The sequence below is a fragment of the Spermophilus citellus genome (genome assembly GCF_964194105.1).
Source record: "Spermophilus citellus genome assembly, chromosome: 8".
NCBI lineage: Eukaryota > Metazoa > Chordata > Mammalia > Rodentia > Sciuridae > Spermophilus > Spermophilus citellus.
In genome coordinates, this window is record NC_138189.1 from 107748275 (window position 1) to 107768222 (window position 19948).

The 19948-nt window shown below is 44.0% G+C and overlaps 1 protein-coding gene across 2 annotated transcripts in view; it reads left to right on the plus strand.

The window, feature by feature from the left end:
- Nucleotides 1-19948, plus strand: part of TSPAN5 (tetraspanin 5) — a 177682-nt gene that overhangs the window by 130754 nt on the left and 26980 nt on the right. For both annotated transcript variants that reach the window (XM_081303199.1, XM_081303200.1), the window contains exon 2: nucleotides 11223-11273. In XM_081303199.1, the coding sequence (XP_081159325.1) occupies nucleotides 11223-11273 (51 nt within the window). The remainder of the gene's footprint in view (nucleotides 1-11222; nucleotides 11274-19948) is intronic.

Sequence of the window (19948 nt, forward strand, 5' to 3'; positions counted from 1 at the left end):
TGCATTGCTGTTTGGGAGATACAGAAGGAATTAGAGGCAAAAATCCCTGATTCCATGGCGCTTATGTTTTTGTAGAAATTTATATCCCCATTTCATAGATTTGGAAACTGAAAAATAGGGAGGTCAGGTGACTTGCCAAAGCTCTTGTATTTGGGATTCCAACCCAGATATGCTGATTCAAGAGTATGGTCTTGAACTTTAACCCTACACTCTTCGGTTTCCAGTCACCAAGGCCCATAGAGTCTCTCCTCCTCTAATCTGTCTTCATCCTGCTTCCACTGCCTCTTCTTCAGCTGGCATTATTGTCACCAGGATTGCTGCAGAGGCCTCCCAATTTGTCCCACTGCTGCAGCCTGACCCTCCCTCCCCCCCCACCTCTGTTCATTTTCTGTACTATACTGGAATAAATTTGCTAAAATGCAGAGCTGATCCCTGTCGCTGTTTTGCATAAAATCCTCACTTGGCTTTCTATGGCTTGGGGATCCCTTGATATCCATAACATACACAGTATGCTGATCAGGGCCCCTGCTCAGCCCCCTGGCCCAGAAGCTCTCAAGCTTTACCACAGATCACAGTTACCTGGAGGGCATGTGAATAAAACAGAACTTGCTGGGCCCTGCAGAGAGTTTCTGAAGCAGGAGGCCTGGGGCTGCCTGAGAATTTGCATTTCTAACAAGTTCTCTGGTGTCTCTGCCTCTGGTGCAGGAGCTGCATTGTGAGGAGCCTTGTAGACCACTTGCAGTTTCTTGAAGGGACTGCTGTTGGGGGCTTTGATCCTTTTGCGTAAGCTGTTGCCTCTGCAGGAGAGGGTCTTCCTCTCCTTCCCTTTAAAATACAGTTGAAGTGTCTCTTCCTAGGAAGCTTCCTCTGACCTCTGCAGTGATCCTTTGGCCTGTATGTTTCTATGGCAACCCATCTGTGTCTCAGGAAGGCTCCTTTTCCTGTACTTGAGTTACAGTTTTATTTATGCATCCCCCCCCAAAAGAATTAGCTCTTTAAAAGATCACATTATTCATCTTTCTATTTCTGGCACCTACTATGATGCCTGATATGTATTAAAGATACTCAATAAATTGAATGATATAATCCTTCTTGCGGCTTCAAAAAAAAGTCATTCCATTCTTATTTTTGATGTGTATTAACCCTTAAATCATGCCTAAGGTGGTTTTGTTTTGTTTTAACATCAAATTATTGCAACACAAAAGCTGTGTGTCTGAGAATGCTAAACTTTCAAAGCTGCCATTAGTAAGCACCACACCTCTCTGCTGTTTAAGGCAAACAGCAGGAGCTTATTCCTATAAAGGCTGATGTTTGCCTACAGATAACTTACTTCTCATATCTGTAGCTTGAAATCCTCGAGTTATCCCTCAGTCCTTCTGAGCCTTTAGAACATGGCTCTGCTTTGTTTTCTGCCTTGGCTTTATCTAATCAGGGTGTTCAGATGGAAGAGTCCAGGCAGGGTACGCCTTCTTTTACGGGGAACAAGCAAAGATTAGTGGGCTGTAAACTTGCATTCTCTACGTTTCCATCCAAAAGTGGATAGCTAATCCCTCATGTTTCTTTTTACATGTGCCTGCTTTGCCTGGGTAATTCCCAAGAATTCTAGTTTTATTGCTTGCATAGCCCTCCCTTTATTCACCCTTCACATCTCAGATTACTTGTTCTTGCCAAAATGTCAAGTTCCAAGCTCTAACAAAGGAGTTTCCCTACAAGACCTTTCTCGCCTTCTCCTGGCTGAGCTCAAGTTCAAAAGCAAAGAACCCTTTATCCTGTCTGGGAAAATGGAAGAGAGAACCCAGGTCCACACTGCTTGGAGACCCCCAAAGAGGCCCCCTCCCTTCTTCTTCCTCATCCTATCCCCAGGATCTGCTGCAAGTATTGCTTTGGGATCCATTCCTTGAATTCGAGCTGTAGCTTTCTCCTTCCATAATTTAACAACAAGCGCAGGGCAGCTCTTTCCTTCAGGTGGACGTGTGGCTGAATTATGTATTCCCTCACACACCAAGGAGCAGGAACAGTCCAGCAGTTCAGAACAACTCATGTTTCCACTCAGTTATTTGGCAAGAATCAACACCCTCTGCCAGAGCATTATGAGTCCCAGAACAACCTCAGGCCTGCTTTGCATGTTTTGTCCTTCACAGCAAGCTTTCATAGGAGCAAAGCATGGAGGAAATTAATCTGGTTTCTTATTTATGTCATTGGTTGAAAGAAACGGAAAGCTTTCAGAGTCCAGGGGTTCTGAATAGAGCCCAGCGTGAGGATGTGCAGCAATAGTCCCAGGGATAAGGAGCCAGAGGCAGCCAGGAACACAAGACCCGTTTTTTCCTCCTTATTTTCTACATCTGCATGCTTTCTTGATAGCACACAGCAAACTCCCTGCAGTCTCTTCTAGCATAAGGAGTCTAAGGCCACCAGAAATCTCTACATGCAATACCAGACCTGTGGGAAAGGGAGACTGTGCCTCAACCTAGAACTCAATGGCTCTTTTCCAGTCATGTGTTGGACCTATTTTGAGTCATTGTCTGGAGATGGGATAGTGGGGAGCTGCTGACCTCCTGGGCCGCCTAGGAGGATGAAGAATGAGAAACGATCTGAAACAGTATTGATTATAATTGATATCCCACATTCTTCCAAAAAGATTCTACTAAAGAAGGGGTGTGGGCTGAGGATATAGCTCAGTTGGTAGAGTGCTTGCCTCACATGCACAAGGCCCTGGGATCAATCCCCAGCAACATACACACAAAAAGGGGGGGGGTATAATGAAACAACCCATTAACATAGGCTATCCTACACAAATAAGGAGTGATAAATTTAGAAAGAGGGAAGAGTCACCAAGAAACTTTGGTGGGGAGAATCTTTTTTTAATGTGGGATTTTGAAATTAGTGGATTTTCTAAGACTTTGTAGCCATTCTCCCAGAATTCATGAACCAGGTTGCTATGAAAGGAAATAGAGACAATTTCAAACTAGATTTGTTCATTTCTTTTAAATGCACACATATACTGTGTTCTTGGAAGGACCTTGCAGCTATGGCTGCACACCTGTAATCCCAGTGACTTGGAAGGTTGAGAAGAAGGATCACAAGTTCAAGGCCAGCCTCCGCGGCTTAGTGAGACTCTCATACACCTCACCAGACCCCTGCCTCAAAATATAAAATATATAAAGGACTGGGGATGTAACTCCGTGGTAAAGTATACTTGGGTTCAATCCCCAGTTCAAAAAAAAAAAAAGAGAAAAGCAATTTCCATTCTGAAGCAATTTTTACTCTGGTGGGAATAAGAGAAGTAAGTGAAGGTCAGGTGTTGCTGCTGCCACTTTATTTGGGAACATGCTCTCTGGTTAACACAGTCCCTGTCATTGCTGCTATCTGGCACCAGGTAATGTCGCTCCTTTATAGTCCTGTGTGTATGCATGCTTGTGCACATACGTGTGATCTGTCAAATAAGGGCACACCTGGCCAGAAGTTCAGAAGAGAGGGATCACATACACCAACCGTTTTCTCATGTTGGCAGAGGCAGCTAGATTTCCCAGTGACCAGTTGTGGATGGTAGGGATCGACAGGTCAGAAATATGAGGAAAGGGAAAGAACAGGGGACTACTATTTACAGAATGCTAACTATGCCAGGCACTGTGATGGGCTCTTGAATGTGATCACATTGATCCCATAGTTGCCTTGTGCAGTTCTTCAGGTGCCATTAGTTGTCTCCACTTGACAGATAAGGACATCAGGGCTTTGGACGTCAAGAAACCGTCAAGAATTCTTTTTGTCTCAAGAGACACCACAGTCCTCACCATGGCCTGGGGGGCCCAGCACAGCCTGGCTTCTGTTGCCCACTGTCCTGTGTGTTCCAGCCTCTTGGCCCAGCCACATGCCTGTGCCATGGGCCTTGGCCCAGACTGCCCACCGCCTGGGATACTGCTCTATTGTATCCATCAGTCAGCTCCTTGACTCCTTCAGGTTTTTTTCTTACATGAAACTACTTTCTTCATGGAGGCCCACCTTATGTGTGCTATTTTCATATGGTAACAGCTCTCTCTGCCTTCTGCCACACCCCCAGATCCTTATGCTGCTGTCTGTAGTGCTTCTCATCTTCCCAGATCCTAGGCAGTCCACTCTTCTATGTTTCTTTTTTATTGCCTTTCTCTCCCTGCACACCCCAACTAGCATGGCACTGCTGAATTTCCTGATTTATCCAAGGTCCACGCATGACTGCTGTGCTCATAGTAGATGCTCAATAAATATTTTCCCCATGGATGAAGAGCCATTCTAGAGGTCAGAGAAGTACGAAGCACTAGAGTCAGAGTTAAGCAGGGTAGGCTTAGGCCCTGCTGAGAAGGCCGTTGTTAGGGCACTGACTCCAGCCCAATGAGGAATGTCCTGTTTACAGATTTGAACTTATGCATCATGCCATCTTCTCATGAGGATTCCAGACAGTTTGAACATATGAATTGGGGCATCAGGACCCAGTGGCAAAACTAGGATTGACTTTTTGTGTATTGAATTTTCCACGAGCCCACGTGGACTTCTTTGACATGGCAAGGGTGATGCCCAGAGGCTTTTTATTCCTGAAATAAGTCCCTGCTCTGTAAAGACATATATTTTGTTAGCCTAAGTATTTATTAGCACACTTGTGTGGTCTTCGCTACCCACCTGCCAGAACTGGGGTATCATTCGGACTAAAGTGTCCGAAAATATCTAATAAAACGTACCTGTGCTACAGCTCTAGCAGAGGTGTATTTTCTCTTTCTTTCCTTCCTCAGTCATAGGTATCTCTTCTGTTTATTCAGGCACAGATGAAAATTTTCTTTAGAAATTCGACAGAAAACTAGTTTTTTCCTTCCTTAGTTATTTGAGATAATGTTTTTGAGGCTCCCGTTTAGGTGAGAAGATTGACCTGATTTTGATTTCCCTCGACAGTGTTCACCTTGTACATTGTTATTTTGAGTCTGTTCACAGGATGCTGGACAGATGCCATGGACGTAACTGCTATTTTTTAAGCAAAGAGGATTGAAAGTGTCCATTTAGGAGCTTCCTATGAACTTTGATGAGCACCATACGTATAGTTGCTTTTTTTTATGGATACAAAGAGTGGGGGTGGAAATGTATAGAAATTTTTAAATAATTTAGGTTTTCAAAGTACATATTCTTGGGCTGGGGATGTGGCTCAAGTGGTAGCGCGCTCGCCTGGCAGGTGTGTGGCCCGGGTTCGATCCTCAGCACCACATACCAACAAAGATGTTGTGTCCGCCGAAAACTAAGAAATAAATATTAAAAATTCTCTCTCTCTCTTTAAAAAATATATATATAAAAAAATAGAAAATTTTTTTAAAAAAGTACATAGGCTAAAATTTACTTCAAAGAGAATCCCAATAGCAGCCAAAATTCCCATAAAAGAAAATTGCCCTCCAGAAGTGCCACTATATCAAGCTTAATTGTCTGAGAGTTATTTTGTTCAAGAGGATATAGAGTTTGGAATTAGAACAGCCATAATCTCCGTGTGGAAGGTGCCAGAAACATAGGTATTATACCTCCACCATCTCCAGTCACCACAGAAGATTTTAGTTTTACTTTTTTCAGTAGCTCCCCATTCCGTCGCTTCTCTGCCACTCCTGGATAGGACCAGGTCTTACCTACATTTCCAAAACCAGCTCCTTTTGGTTCCCATGGATCTGCTCTGGGTGCTAATCTATTCTTCAACCCCACATCAGGGTTTTTCCAAAGCCTAAACCTTCTCAGCTTACCCTGCCCAGCATACGCAGACAGCCCTTAAGTAGCTTCCTACCCTTCCTGGGGTGATGGCTGGATTCCTTTTATAGCTGTGAGCTGGCCTGTGCTCACATCTCTAATTATAAATCTGCCATAATTTCCTGTCACCCCCATCCCCACCTCTTTCTCTGGGCTCCAGTCACACTAATCCTTGTACAGATCTGTTTATTTGTGATGCTTTTCTTAACACATGGATTTTGGTGATATTGGAGATAGAAGCCAGGAGTGCTCTATCATTGAGCTACACCGATTTTTTGTTTTGTTTTGTTTTGAGACAGGGTCTCACAAAGTTACCTAGGCTGGCCTTAAACTTGTAATCCTCCTGCCTCAGCCTTCAGAGTTGCTGGAATTATAGGCATGCACTCCCCCTCCTCCTCCTCCCCCCAGCCTACCACATTCTCTTCCTGCTGCCTGAAATACACTCTCCCCTCCTTGTTTTACTTGTTCTCATCTTTCAGATTCCAGTCTGTGCACCCCTCATTCAAGAACTCTTCCTAGACCACTCACTGGGTCTACTCGCCTCTTAAGAATCTTCCTTGACCTTAAATAATGCTTCTCCTTTGTAGCATCATCATGGACAATTTTACCTTTTACTGTTTGATTATTTAATTATTCTCTCTCACTGGATTGTAAGCTCATTGTAGGTGGGAACTATATCTGTTTTCTTTCTAATTCTTCTTCTTCTTTTTTTTTTTTTTGGTACCAAGGATTGAACCCAGGGGCATTTAACCACTAAGCCACATCCCCAGTGACGTGGTCTCACTAAGTTGCTGAACCTGGCATGTGCCACCATACCTGGCTTGAATCTGTTTTCTTCTCTCTGTTTATTTCAAGAGAAAAGTAGCATCTAGTACAAATTAGGAAGCGAAACCATATGTGGTGAGGAACACCTGTAATCCCAGTGACTTGGGAGATTGAGGCAGGAGGACTGCAAGTTTGAGGCCATCTAGGGCAATTCAGCAAGATCCTGTCTCAAAATACCAAAAGGACTGGAGACCGAATTCAGTGGTATAGTGCTCTGGGTTCAATTGGAGTACTGCGGGGGCGGGGGGTGGGGAGAAAAGAAAAAGTAGGGACTTGTTTTTTTGTGGATGGATGGATGAGTGGCTTTTTGAAGTATTCATTTTTGTGCTACTTGGAATGTAGCACAAAAATGGAATCCAAGATGTTGGAGGTCTGACAGGATAAAAACAGATAGAGAAGAGATCTTCCATTTGTAGGCTCAGAGAAAGGTGAGCCGATGTGCTCATCCTGTCCCTGTTTTCCTCTCCAGCTTTTTCCAAAGATCAACCCTGCTGGATCTTGTCTGCCAAGCCTGGTGGGCTTTCATCAGCAAGCCATTCTGTTTTCACCAAGGGCCATTCTCACTCCTTTCTGGACATTGATCCCTGGACATTAAAGGAGCTACTTAGGGTCTTAGGGCATGAGAGTCATTACACTTCTCCATCCCTGAGCTTATTCTCTAGATACTTTATGCACATTAGGGAAGTACAGCTTGAGCATCCCCAGCACCAACATGATATCATGCTCAAAAGATTCAGAATTTTTTCTAATAGGGATATTCTACCAGTAAAGTCCAGGCAGATGTCCCCAAATCAAAACAAAAAACAAAAAACACAAACTTCTGAAATCTGAAACAGTTGTGGTCCCAAGCATTTTGAATAAGGAATACTCATCTGGACTCTGATAGTTTTGAGCTAGTGTGGAGGAGTCAGATTTTTCGAGCCACCCTGCTCAGGCACCAACTTGTGTGATCTTGGGGAAAATACTTAGTATTCCTAAGCTTATTTTGTAATCTGTAAAATGGGGTGACAGTACCTACTGCATGGGGTTATTGTGCTGTCCTATTCTATAGAAATATAACACAAGCCACAGATGACATTTACATTTCTCAGTGCGAATATGAAACAGGATAAATTATAGTATGTTTAATTTAACCCAAGAGATCCAAAATATTATCATTTCATCATGTAATCAATAATAAAACAACTACTAATGAGATATTTCACATTCTTTTTATTCATATTATAGCTTCAAATCTGGCGTACATGCAACATTTACCCGCACGTACTTTAGCTCATACTAACATTCAACCAATGTTGGCAAAATTATTGTTATTCATTTTGAAACATCAAAAATTGGGTGGACAAACATTCATAATGCACACTTGCATGTATTGCCAAATGAGAAGATGTCTCAGAATTATTTCTGATTCCATTTGAAGGGAATAAAGAGTTGCCTTGAAGAGTTCCCAGCTGTTCCCTGTAAGTCAGCCTCTCTAGGTTTCAGAATGAGGTCAGTTTGGTAGTTTATGGTTGCCTTTTCTTTGGGAGGTGGGGAAGGGGAAACTGCATGTGCTTCGAGTGCTGCCTGCCTGTCTCTGGTTTTTTGGCTCTTCTCTGTTTAATTATTTGGAGCTGGAACAACTTGATTTTAAAACAAAACATATGGGCTGAGAGTAATTGGGAGGGCGTTTGCTAGTGATGTAGCACCAAAGGTATGTATCAAGTTGAGGCCCCACTTGCTTGCTTAGGTATCCAGCGTTTTCCCTTACTTCAAGATTGTACTCTTTTTCCAAATTCTTAAACACTTGTTTGGAAAGTCACAGTCAAAGCAGGAAATATTGGAGCAAGATTGTAAAGGAAATTGTGGGTCTTCTTTAAATCTGAATTTTTTTTCTCTCTCCTTTTGGTAGAAAACCATTGGGTCCTTCGCTATTTATATGATTCATAAAAGAAAAAAAGTTGTTTTTCAAAGTGCCAAGAGAAAAGAGAATTTTACTTAAAGGGGAGGGAGTCGAATCCCCCAGTGAATTCTCTGTCCTTCTCCTTCCCTCCTTGGCTGGCACCAATATAGAGAATTTCTGATCTACAATCAGTTCTTAGGTGAAGGCAAGACTTTTTGCCTCTTTTTTACCTTTTTAATGCCTCTTCTGCTTGCTGGGGGAGGAATTTATGATGTACTGATCATATCCCATGTAATTTTAGCCTAAATGCTGCAACTTTTATGTGGGGGGAATGGGCACTTCTCACGAGTGGTGAGTACCCGTGCCCATCTTAATCAACGCCTGCCCCTCCACTTAGAGGCTCTGTACCTCTAAACAAGTTACGCAAACTCTCTAAGCCTCATTTTCCTCTCTCCTACAACAGAGGGTAAAAATAGTGTCTATTTCAAAATGAAATTGTTCTGAAGTATTGCCAACAAGACACTAAACACAGCTCCTGGCAACTAAGAAACACAAACAAATGTTGGCAATTAGATAAGGGCCCTCACCAGTAACCTTCTGCCCTCTTCAGCATCAAGAGGAACAATTGACCACTATGCCTTTTGCCACCAGATCCCACCCATTGCTTGCAGGGACTATATGTTGCATCAGGGCAGATAACCAAACAACTGTCCATGAAGAGCTTTCACATTAAAAAGTCGCCATGTCATTGGGATGAGTTTGATGTCATTGTGAGTGAAGTCAGAGCTTCAGCTGTGCACGCAGGTGCTGTTTAGGTCCTTTGGAGTGCTGTGTATTCACTTGTCGGTGTATCCTCTATTTGCATGATAAGTATGTCCATAAAACACTATGAGTATGACTATAACATCCTGAGTTGTTTTATTTGGGTACATTTGCTGTTTGGGATCTGAAATGACACATGAAATAGCATTCTGACCACAGTTTTTTCTGCCAGGGTGATGAAAACAAGAATTATTTCTAAACATTCTATAAGAGCAAAGGTTGGAAGAACAGGGTCTTCGGGTTTTACAGATCAAGGACATGCTGAAGCTTTTCTGTATAGGGGTTTATGTATGTATTGCCTACACTCTTATTTATTGTCAGATAATTGTTGGGAGCTTTGGGAAGTTCTACTTTTAAAAACATGGCCACATTTCAGAGTAGTTAATTGTCTTCTTTCAGTCCCCTCTTTCCTCTACTCCTGCTATTTTCCCACCCGGGTTTGGATTTATTAGCCATTACCTCCAAAATGTCAGTAACTCTCTGCTGTGAGCAGCAAAGTCCCCTCCAGGTGGACAGTTCTCGGATTTCCCTGAAACCGTAAAGAATAACCACTCTCACTCTCATGTTCTCTGAAAACCCTCTCCTTGGACAGCTGGCCTGACATTTAACTTAATCAAGATGTTAATAAAACAGTGTGTGCTGCCTCCATCAGACTTCTCCTGCTTGTCACCTTCCCACTCTCTGTTCACTTAAGTGTTTGGAAAGGAAATCCAGAGTCACCATTGACAGTGAAGGTGAGGAGGGAGGTGAATCTTCCCTCACAGCCACTTACACCAGCTCCAATCAGGGCCCCAGTGGGTGAGCAGCCCTGAGTGGTGCACCACCCAATCCGTGGCATCCCGATGATAAGACACCCCATTATTTTATGTACTATCCTGGGGAGGGGGGGACCAAGCTTTAAGATACCATCAACTTTAAGACATATTCCAGTTTCAGAGTTGTTAAGATTTAGGGAGGCAAATGTGCATCTTAGAGCTGATGGGATACAGTGAGAATTAATGAAAGTGGAAAGTCTTCCCAGTTATCAGCTGCTGCCCTCCTGTCACCGCTTTCCTATCCTCAGTGCAGCTAATTGGCAGAACTGTGAGATGTGTGGTGTGTACGAGCTGTGCCTCTGCTGGGCTGGATGCGTCAAGTGATGCGTGGAGTTGGAGGACTGAGTTTAGACCAAGAAGAGGCATGGAAGCTGTCTGACCTACAATTTAAGTAATTTAAGTTTCTGAAAAATAAAAGAATATAGGAATTGAACTTGATCAGATTCTTGTTGCCTTTGAAGGAGTGATAAAGAATTGTCAGGGGAACTGGATGCCTTTGCCGTTTATGATGGAGAGCAGAGGATTGTGGCTCCTCTGATTTCAGGTGCTGCTTGTCTGTTTTCCAGTGAATGTCAGGCTTAGATTCATGGGAATACCACTGTTTTCTCTCCTATCCCCAGAAGTAGCATTCTGCATTGTTGATAACTGATTTCATTCAAGATTCTACCTAATGCCTGTTGTGAGGCCATGTTGTGAGGGTGTATGCCTGGAATTCTGGTGACTCAGGAGGCTGAGACAGGAGGATCGCAAGTTAGAGGCCAAACTTTGCAACTTAGTGAGGCCCTAAGCAATTTAGTGAGACTCTGTCTCAAAATAAAAAAAATAAACAGGGCTGGGGATGTGGCTCAGTGGTTAAGTGCTGCTGGGTTTAATCCCCAGTATGGGGTAGGGGTTTACCTTTCTACCTAAGTATTATTATTTACATTGAATGACTTCTAAGCATCCTTCTTAATGTTGTAATAATTTTAGGCAGAGAGATTAAGGAATTTCTTTTCCTGGTAAAGGTGATTTAGAGCAAGCCATTTTCCAATCAGGAGAAGTGACAGAAGAATTGATTGAAGTCTTATCTGTATTAGCAAACTTACAGTGTTCACCCTCATACTGACATTGCTTGCTTTCTTTCTTTCTTTCAGTTTTTGGGAATAGCATTTCTTGGAATTGGACTGTGGGCGTGGAATGAAAAAGTAAGTTGAAATCATGAAAATGCTCACATTTTGGTTAGAGTCTGTATGTGACATGTCTTTTTTTTTTTTTTGTCTTCGACGGTCGCAGAGTATGAAGAATTATGGCTCTTTGATGAAAGAATGAATTCTTGAAAGATAAATGTTACATTTGCCAAGACTCTATAGGGATGGACCCTAAAATGATTACTGCATCAAAATAATTACAAAAGTAACAATATTCATGTGCAACAGAGAATGTGGTTGGAATTTAATCAGTTGGCCAGAGATCCATGTTCCCGTAGAGTATTTTTTACTCAGGCACAAAAATTTTAGTAATGCTTGAAAATATCACTAAACAACCTGTATCCTCCCAACTCTGTCTTTACTTTTTAAAAACCCTTTAGAAGATGACTCAAGCCATAAAATATGTTTTTTTAGTGTGTTGTATGATAAATTATTAGCATGAGTTATGAAATAAGCCAGATAAAAATTCATGTTTGAAGATCAGATAAACTCATCATTGATGCTAAAAAATGCAAATAGGTGGACGCTGATTCTAAGTATTAAGAAATGTTCAAAGTCAATTGCCAAGTACAGTATAGTAAAGGGAGGAATCTGGAAATTCAGAGTAGTGTGTTCTGCATTACAGAGGGCTGGTGCCGTGCTGGGGCCTGTTTCTGTTCCAAGCAGCATACTTGTGAGGATGATGACCCATGTTAACACCTCCACTAAACTTTCCATTGCATCTTTTAATTTTTCTGTACAACTTCCCCTACTAAGGCCACCACTAGAATTCAAAAATGAATGTGAACCCTTTTAATCTTCCTTGTTTGGAAGTGAAAGCGCCGGCAGCCTTGATCTGTCCTGGTATTTGCTACAGTCAAGCCTCGCTGTCATCCACCTGGTGAGAGAGCAAGGGTGTTTGGTTAGTTAAAAGTTCTTGTAAACTAAGGAGTGAGCTGAACTTTTCCCAGAAGACCATTGCTTCATCTCTTGGGTATTCACCCTGGAGCCTGATCAGGCCTGAAGCCAAAAGTTCTTTTGAAGTGATAGATGTATTAAGGACCATTATCAGTAGATAAAAATGAGAGAAACACTCAGAAGTTCCAGCAAACAAAAGACCTTCAGATGCCAGTGGGAATCTCCACAACTAAAACAACATGCAGATACACCTTCAGATAGACCTCCTAAAACAAAACTCAAATACTGAATTTTGAAAATGTGCTATTGGCGGGGGTGCAGCTCAGAGCTAGAGAGCACTTACACAGTGTGTGCAAGGCCCTGGGTTCTATCCCTGGTACCTCCCTCCCCCCCGCAAAAAAGAGAGAGAGGTTTATTTACAAAATGCCATTGTAGTATATAAAACGTTTTTTGGAAAGTGAACCTGCCCTGCATGCTTCTGAGGCAGGACTGTGATTATACCTGAAGTAAGACAAATTAAGTTCCCCAAACAGATAATTTTATCTCCAGAAACTTTTCCATTGAATACTAATCTTCTCTTGGATTATGATTAGCTTCCACCTCATCCCAGTTAAGCTTAGGGATTTGTATTGGTGGAATCACAGAAATTTCCCTTCTAAAAGCCCTCTGGTTCGTTAAATGCCAGATAACACAGCTTTTTATAACTCCTTTAATAAGTGTCCATTTCTGTCTGCTTTGAAAAACTGCTGGGAGGTATTAAATGAACTAATTGCCTATTCTAGCAATAAACAGTTGATCATTTTATAGGGTTTTTTATGAAATATAATTATCTTTTATTTCATTTGTTGCCTTTTAAATGTCTCTTTTCTGATAAAATCACAAACTTCTAGTCTCACAAATCCAGAGCAAGGGGTGACACAGTGTTTCTCTTGAAGTCTGGAGTTACCTGCCAAGTCACCTAGCTACTGTGTAGCAGAACTTCATGAGCAAGGACCAGATCAGAGTAGCAGAGAATAAAGAAGGGGTCCAGCCACACAAAAACCCAGTTTTGTGAGCACTGGCTGCATGTCTGTGACCTGGGCGTGGGGGATGCAACAGGGAATGAGCTTTCATTCTAGTGGGACATTGACCGGAAGCAGGTAATTGGCCAAGAACATGCACCTAGGTACCAGTGAGTGCTTGGAATTGGATTGTGGGCTCAGAAACATTAAGTATAGGGTGAGGGCTACTTTTGGAGTCTCTTCTAGATGGAGTCCTTGGCAACAGCCTCCCTGAGAAAGTGGCATTGGAGCAGAGACCAGAGAAAGTAAGAGAACTGTGCAGAGTAATGGGATAAGAGCATTCCAGAAGAGGGATAGCAAGTGCAGTGGTCCTGGGGCAGGGCCTGGGTGATTCCACTGAGTGACAGGAAGGAGCAAGGACAGGAAATAGGGGCTATGACTGGAGAGGTAGGCAGAGACCAGTTTGGGTGTATTTTAGGAATGAGAGGAGCCACCAGGGCATTTTGGTAAGGGAGGATCCCCATCTAACTCTTGGTTGCTATGTGGGAAAAGAACCAAGCTTTGGGGTTGGCTACAGACTGAATGTTGGTGACCTATATAATTTAAATGTCAAGGCCCTCATCCCCAATGTTATGAGACTGTGGAGTGCAAATAGATCCTGATGGTAGAACTCTCATGAATAGGATTATGTCCTTATCAGAGGAGATGGTAGAAGGGTCTCTCCATCCCCACCCACAACTGCCAGGAGAGTACATAACCAGGAATCAACCATCACTACGCACCAAGGCTGTTAGCATCTTCATCTTGGATTTCCTAGTCCCCAGAACTGTGAGAAATAATAGTGTTATTTAAGCCACCTGTCTGTGATGTTGATTGTAGCAGCCTGAATAGACGTGAGTTTAAATTCTGGCTCCTCCATTCACCATCTCCTCCAGGTGACTTTTGGGCAACTGGGTTTACTTCTCTGAGATGCCCTTTCCTTGTTTGTGCAATAGGACCACTTATCTCACCCGATAAGCTCCTTGTGAGCACAGGTTCAGGCTCCCTGGAGACATGGCCCTTTCCTTTGGAAGCTTGACTACAGCACGTTGGCTCCTGCATGGAGGCAATAGCAGAGGATGGTTTCTAAAGCTACCTCAAATTTTAGAGGAGCTCCAAGCTCAGACCCATGCAACAGAGAGGACTGGATTTATTTGGGGTTCTCTTAAGGAGGATGTGATGTGCATAGATGACCTTAGTAACTACAAAGGCCACACCATTGAACTTGAACTCCTTTGGGTTAACCTCCACACTGGGATGTTTTGAGGAGAATCTCAACCAGTTTGAGGGCAGCAGGCAAGTGTGCCCCTGCTAATCTGATAATATCAGTGGGTGAAACAGTAAATGCCCCAGACCAAGATGTGGTGATATTTAAAGGTAGCCTGGAGCGAAAGCTGTTAAACTGGGTCACAGATGGAAGGATCCAATTTCCACTGCAAGGATCAGATTTCCTAAACAGATGGAGCTTTATATTTAATTTAATTTATTTATTTAGCAGTAGTAGGGGTGGAACCCAGGGACACTGTACCACTGAGCTACATCCCCAGTCCTTTTAGTTTTCATTTTGATACAGGGTCTGCTAAATTGTCCAGGTTGGCCTTAAACTTTGATCCTCCTGCCTCAGTCTCCTTAGTAGCTGGGATTTCAGGTGTGTACCACCACACTCAGCTTAGATGGGGCTTTAAACATATTAACATGGAGTACAGAAACTTTGGTGACAAAAATTATTACCACTCATACTTAATTTTTAAGATCATCAGAGTTTTAAACCTAGAGTGAATATTAGACATAATTATTAGATAATTCATTTTATCTAAATTCCAAATTGTCTGTGAATAGGCAAAGGATGCCTGTCTCCAGGGAAAGCAGGTTTATGTGGAATTTTTCAGTGATCATAGGACCTGCTGTTTGGAAGAACATTATAGTTGCGCAGCATGAATCACCTTTATAACAACACTCTGGCAACATCCAGCCATAATGAACTCATTCATTCAAATAAGATTATTTAGCACATAGATGTGACAGGGCTATTCTGGATCTAGGAATATGAAGATAATATGTTTTCAGTCCTCAGAGAATTTACCCAATTGTAGGAAGGGTGTGTGTGTGTGTGTGTGTGTGTGTATGCATACAATGCATACATGTGCACAAAACAAGACATTACCATAAATGCTAGTTAGGAGTATACATACATTTAATAATTCTCACAGCAAACTACCCACCATTTCTGACTCTTTGGGTTGCTCCTACTATTGGAAAGAGCTTCCTTCCATCAAATTAGTCTCATGTCACTCATTGGTTCTGGATCTACCGGTTGGATCCTACAGCAAAAGTCCTTCCACATGTTAGTCCTTGAGGCAATTCAGGGTGGAGGTCTGGTTCCTTTGGAATTTCCAGACTAAACAGCTTCTCTGGGGGATCCTCACAGGCCTGGGCTGGAGTCCCTTTTCCGTCTTGGTCATGCTCCTCTGGCCTCCCTGAGTGTGTCTGTACTCTGGACAGGATGCTTTTGGGACATAGAGAATAAGGCTGCATCACACCCCCTCTCACATCATGAGATGTCTTTGAAGCTTGACACCCACTGTTGTTGATCACAGAATCCACAGCTTGCTGACAGTCCCAGGCTGGTCACAGATCTGGCTGCCTTACCACCTTGTGTCTGGCTGGTTTTCAAAGTCAAATGCAAGATTGCTCGTTTACACACTGATATGTCAGCCTAACTCTCTGCACTTGCTGAGATGGCTCTGAAGCCTGAAAGTCCTCCAGCAGGTCACCTTTCCGCTCTGCTTGGCTTCAGCTGCACAAGGTGGTCAACATCCTCCCTTAATTCCTCCTTCTGCATGAGGCCTTCCTGTAGCCTGTTCCTGGCCCCCATGCCACCTGGAAATTCCAGTTCAATAAGTCTGGGGGGGACCCTGGGACAAGCCTCTAGTTTTCACTGATAAAAACCACTGATATATTGAGCAGGCCAAGGACATAGCTGACAACATGTCACTGGGATTTTCTCCAGAGGTGACATTCACTCACTTAGGTTTGCTCTTGGGTGTCATTAGTCAAGCTATTTTTTTTATATATATGTGTGTGTATATATATATATATATTGGGGCTTATAACCAGGGTACTTAACCACTGAGCCACATCCCCAACTCTTTTTATTTCTTATTTTGAGACAGGGTCTTGCCAAGTTGCTTAGGGCCTCACTAAAGTGCTGAGGCTAGCCTCAAACTTGCCATTCACATGCCTCAATCTCCTGAGTCACTGGGATTACGGGTGTGTGCCACCATGCCTGGCAATCAAGCCATCTATTTGCCATTGCATCAGACTATTTTTCTGTACCCTGTCTTTGTAGATAGACGGTATCCTTCCCTTTTTCTGAGTAACCAACCTCAGGACTTAGTGACACTTGGCAGTGTCTCACCGAGTCTACCCTAGATCCTGGAGCATATCATGTACTCACCCAGATACATGGGTCCCTTATCAGCAGAGCAGAGATGAAGGCAGGGTACCTTGTTACTCTCTTCTAGAAACACTTTCCTCACTTGGCTTCCTCCTGCTGCTCCCAACTGCAGGCAGTGCCTTCCCACACAGCCTTGCTGCTTCTACCTCACCGCCCTCACCTCCCTCACCTCCCTCACCTCTAAACTGTAGTTGCCCCAGGCTGTAGCCTGAGACCACTGCTCTGTCTTCCCTTTCTTCCAGAGATCCCAGCTAGGCTTGGGGCCTGCACACTAGGCATCATGCCTGACTTCCAAGTTTACACTTTTGGTCCCAACCTCATCTGAATTTCAGATTCATACCCAGGGGCACACCTGAGGTCTCTACGTCAGTGTCCCAAGGGCTTCTGAAACACACATCTGAGACAGCACTCCTGTGAGTCCATCTACTAATAAAAAAAATATATTAAAAAAAGAAATGGAAAATTCATAAATTCTAGTTATCAGAAAAGAAAATAGCCATTTGTTTCTGTCACAGAAGTGGAAATCTGAATGTGGTTCCCTCACTTCATGAGAAAGCTAAGGTGCCTTTTCTTTTCCATTTTGCCCAACTATGACTTAGCTCTTGGATGGGCTGGGAGGGAGAGCCAGCCATACATGACTATCGGGTCCAAGAGAGGACAGGGCCAGTCAAGTTGTTGAGGGAAGGGGAGAATCGAGCTTTTTGGAATAGGAAAATTGCCTTCCCTGACCTTTAGTGAGGATGGGGTTCCCGTTGCTCATCCTGCAATCTTGAACATAGCCCTGGCCACTGGGCAGAGGGGATAACCAGGCCTGGCTGCCTGTCTCCTTTTCTCTAGCACTAGGCCTTACGGTGATCACCCAGAGGATGTTTGTGACCAAATGAATGAGAACATGCAAAAGAGCTTTATACATTGGAAAATGCTACACAGGAAAAAATAGCTCAGTCTAAAGGGGTTTCATTTTCACTTCTGAAAGGGAAGGATGACATTCTGTTTCAAAGGTGAAGAAACTGGAGGCCTGGAGATGTTAAGCTGGCCATCTTTCCTTCCAGTTCTCTTTCAGTGCTTCCTGCCCACCCTTGTGCTCCCTTGGTTGGGTTCCCTAGGGCAGAATGGGAAGGAAAGATCTGGTGCTCAGAGCTCCTTTCGGGAGGGAGAAATTAAAAGAATGGGAACTTAGCCCCCGGTTGCTATTCTCCATGGCTTTCCTGCAAATAGGAAAGACTCTTTCTCCTGGAGGCTTTTTCCAGCCCCCGGCCTGGGACTGTAAGTCTCATTCTAGAACCCTCCCTTTGCTTCCTATCATGGTCCCACAGTAGAATCACCCTGAGAATCCTTTCCCATCTTTCCAGGAAAGGACATTAGGGACAGTGAGATTCAGTGCTTTAAGGAGTTCAAGTTCTTGTCTGGAGTAGGTAGCGGGTGGGAGCGGACTCCTCCGCTTTCAAGGCGTGGTGGGGAGATATCTCGGACATACTGAAAAGACTTCTGCAAAGATTTCATTTTATTGACGGAAGCATAGTATGTTCGTCTGCCTCTATCTTTCCTTCTCAGTTATCCACATAATCCTCTCAAGTTCATTCCCTGTTGCATCTGAAGAGCTGGATGGCAAACAGCTCTTGGTCAGTGCCTGGAAAATTACCCTGTGTTCTGACCTGCTGTAATCAGCATGTCAACAGTGCATGACATGTCACAAAAAATAGTTTTTTTTTCTCTCTTTGTACCTCCCTTTAAACTTTATTCAAAGAAACTTCCCTAAGAAAATTCAGGTTGGTCCAAATTTCAATGATTTTGTGGTTTATTCTCAGATATCTGTCACTGTCCTCCTCTCACTTTGAGGCACAGATCCAGGCTCAGTTATTACACAGGACTGGGTAACAATCAAAATGCCCAACCTCACTTTGCATAGCAACGTCCTCCCTGGCCCAGGCCCAGGCCCAGGCCCATCTGCCTTTGGCCTGGAGGAGGGGAGGGGATGTGGGCCTTGGGCCCTCTTCCCCCTCTCCTCTCCCCGACTCACCAGAGTCTCCTGCCCATTTCCTGCCCTGGCAGACTGGGATGGGGGTTTGCTTTCTGGGCCTGGCAGATGTTAAAGTGGGGGTGATGTCTTGGTCTTTTTGAAACTTCCCTGCTGAGTTCCTCTGCCTGGTGGTTCCTCTGAGCTTGGTAGTGTCTGGGTGGTTGGCCACCTGGCAGCCTCCTCTCAGACCTGGTCTCTTCCTCAGCCAGTGCACCTCTGAGCTCTGCCTTCAGAGGTCTCTTCTTACCCTGTGGGCAGCCCTGTCTGACAGGAGCATCAGGACAACCCCAAGCTGCCTCTTCTATGTTGCCCTCATGTTTCCTCTTGGACACAACCATCTGTGAATGAGGTCATCCCACCCCACCTGTACCCCTCCACATGCACCTCTGCCCGACGCCAGAGCATCAGCCAGCTCCTCTCCCTGGATTCCCAGGGCAAGAGCCAGCCCACACACCCCAGGGCCCTTCCCAGGCAGTCAGACCCTAATTTTCATGTGTCCCAACTGCAGACTCCCAATTCAGAGCTCCAAGGGTCCCCTTGAATATCCTCACTAGAGTTAGAGTCAGAAGGAAGGTGTCCCCACCCTGCCCTCACCCCTGAGAGTGGTATCACTCAGCACAGCAGCTGCTTTCTCCAGAGAAGTCTCATCCCCTCACACTTGTGTTTGCCTGATTTCACTGGGGTCTGTGAGAGAAAGGAGTAGAGGTAGAGTGTGGAAGGCGGGACGGCTTATTAGCTCCTACTCACTTTGATCTTCCTGGTGATCAGTGAAATCTGATGTACTTTTCTTAAAATCTTGGAAACAGATACATGCTATTAGGTTGGAGATAAGACTCTCCTTCCCCACTGCTGCCCGCTGTTTTCACGCAGTAGAGCATAGTGGGTGGTTATAGCACACTGTTCAGAGGTCAGGTGGCTTGGGCTCAAATTCTTGCTCTGGGCTGAGGATGTGGCTCAAGTGGTAGCGCGCTCGCCTGGCATGCGTGCGGCCCGGGTTCGATCCTCAGCACCACATACAAACAAAGATGTTGTGTCCGCCGAAAACTAAAAAATAAATATTAAAATTCTCTCTTTCTCTCTCTCTTAAAAAAAATTCTTGCTCTGCCACTCTCTTGCCTGGGTGAGCTTGTGTGTTTCCTCATGGGGATGCCTGTGCCCAGCTGTGGGGTTTGTTGTGATGGTGAAGCAAAGCAGAGAGCTCTGCGTCCGGCTGAGTCAGTGCTCAGCAGTGTGACTCTTTGGTCACTGCTTTGGCTCG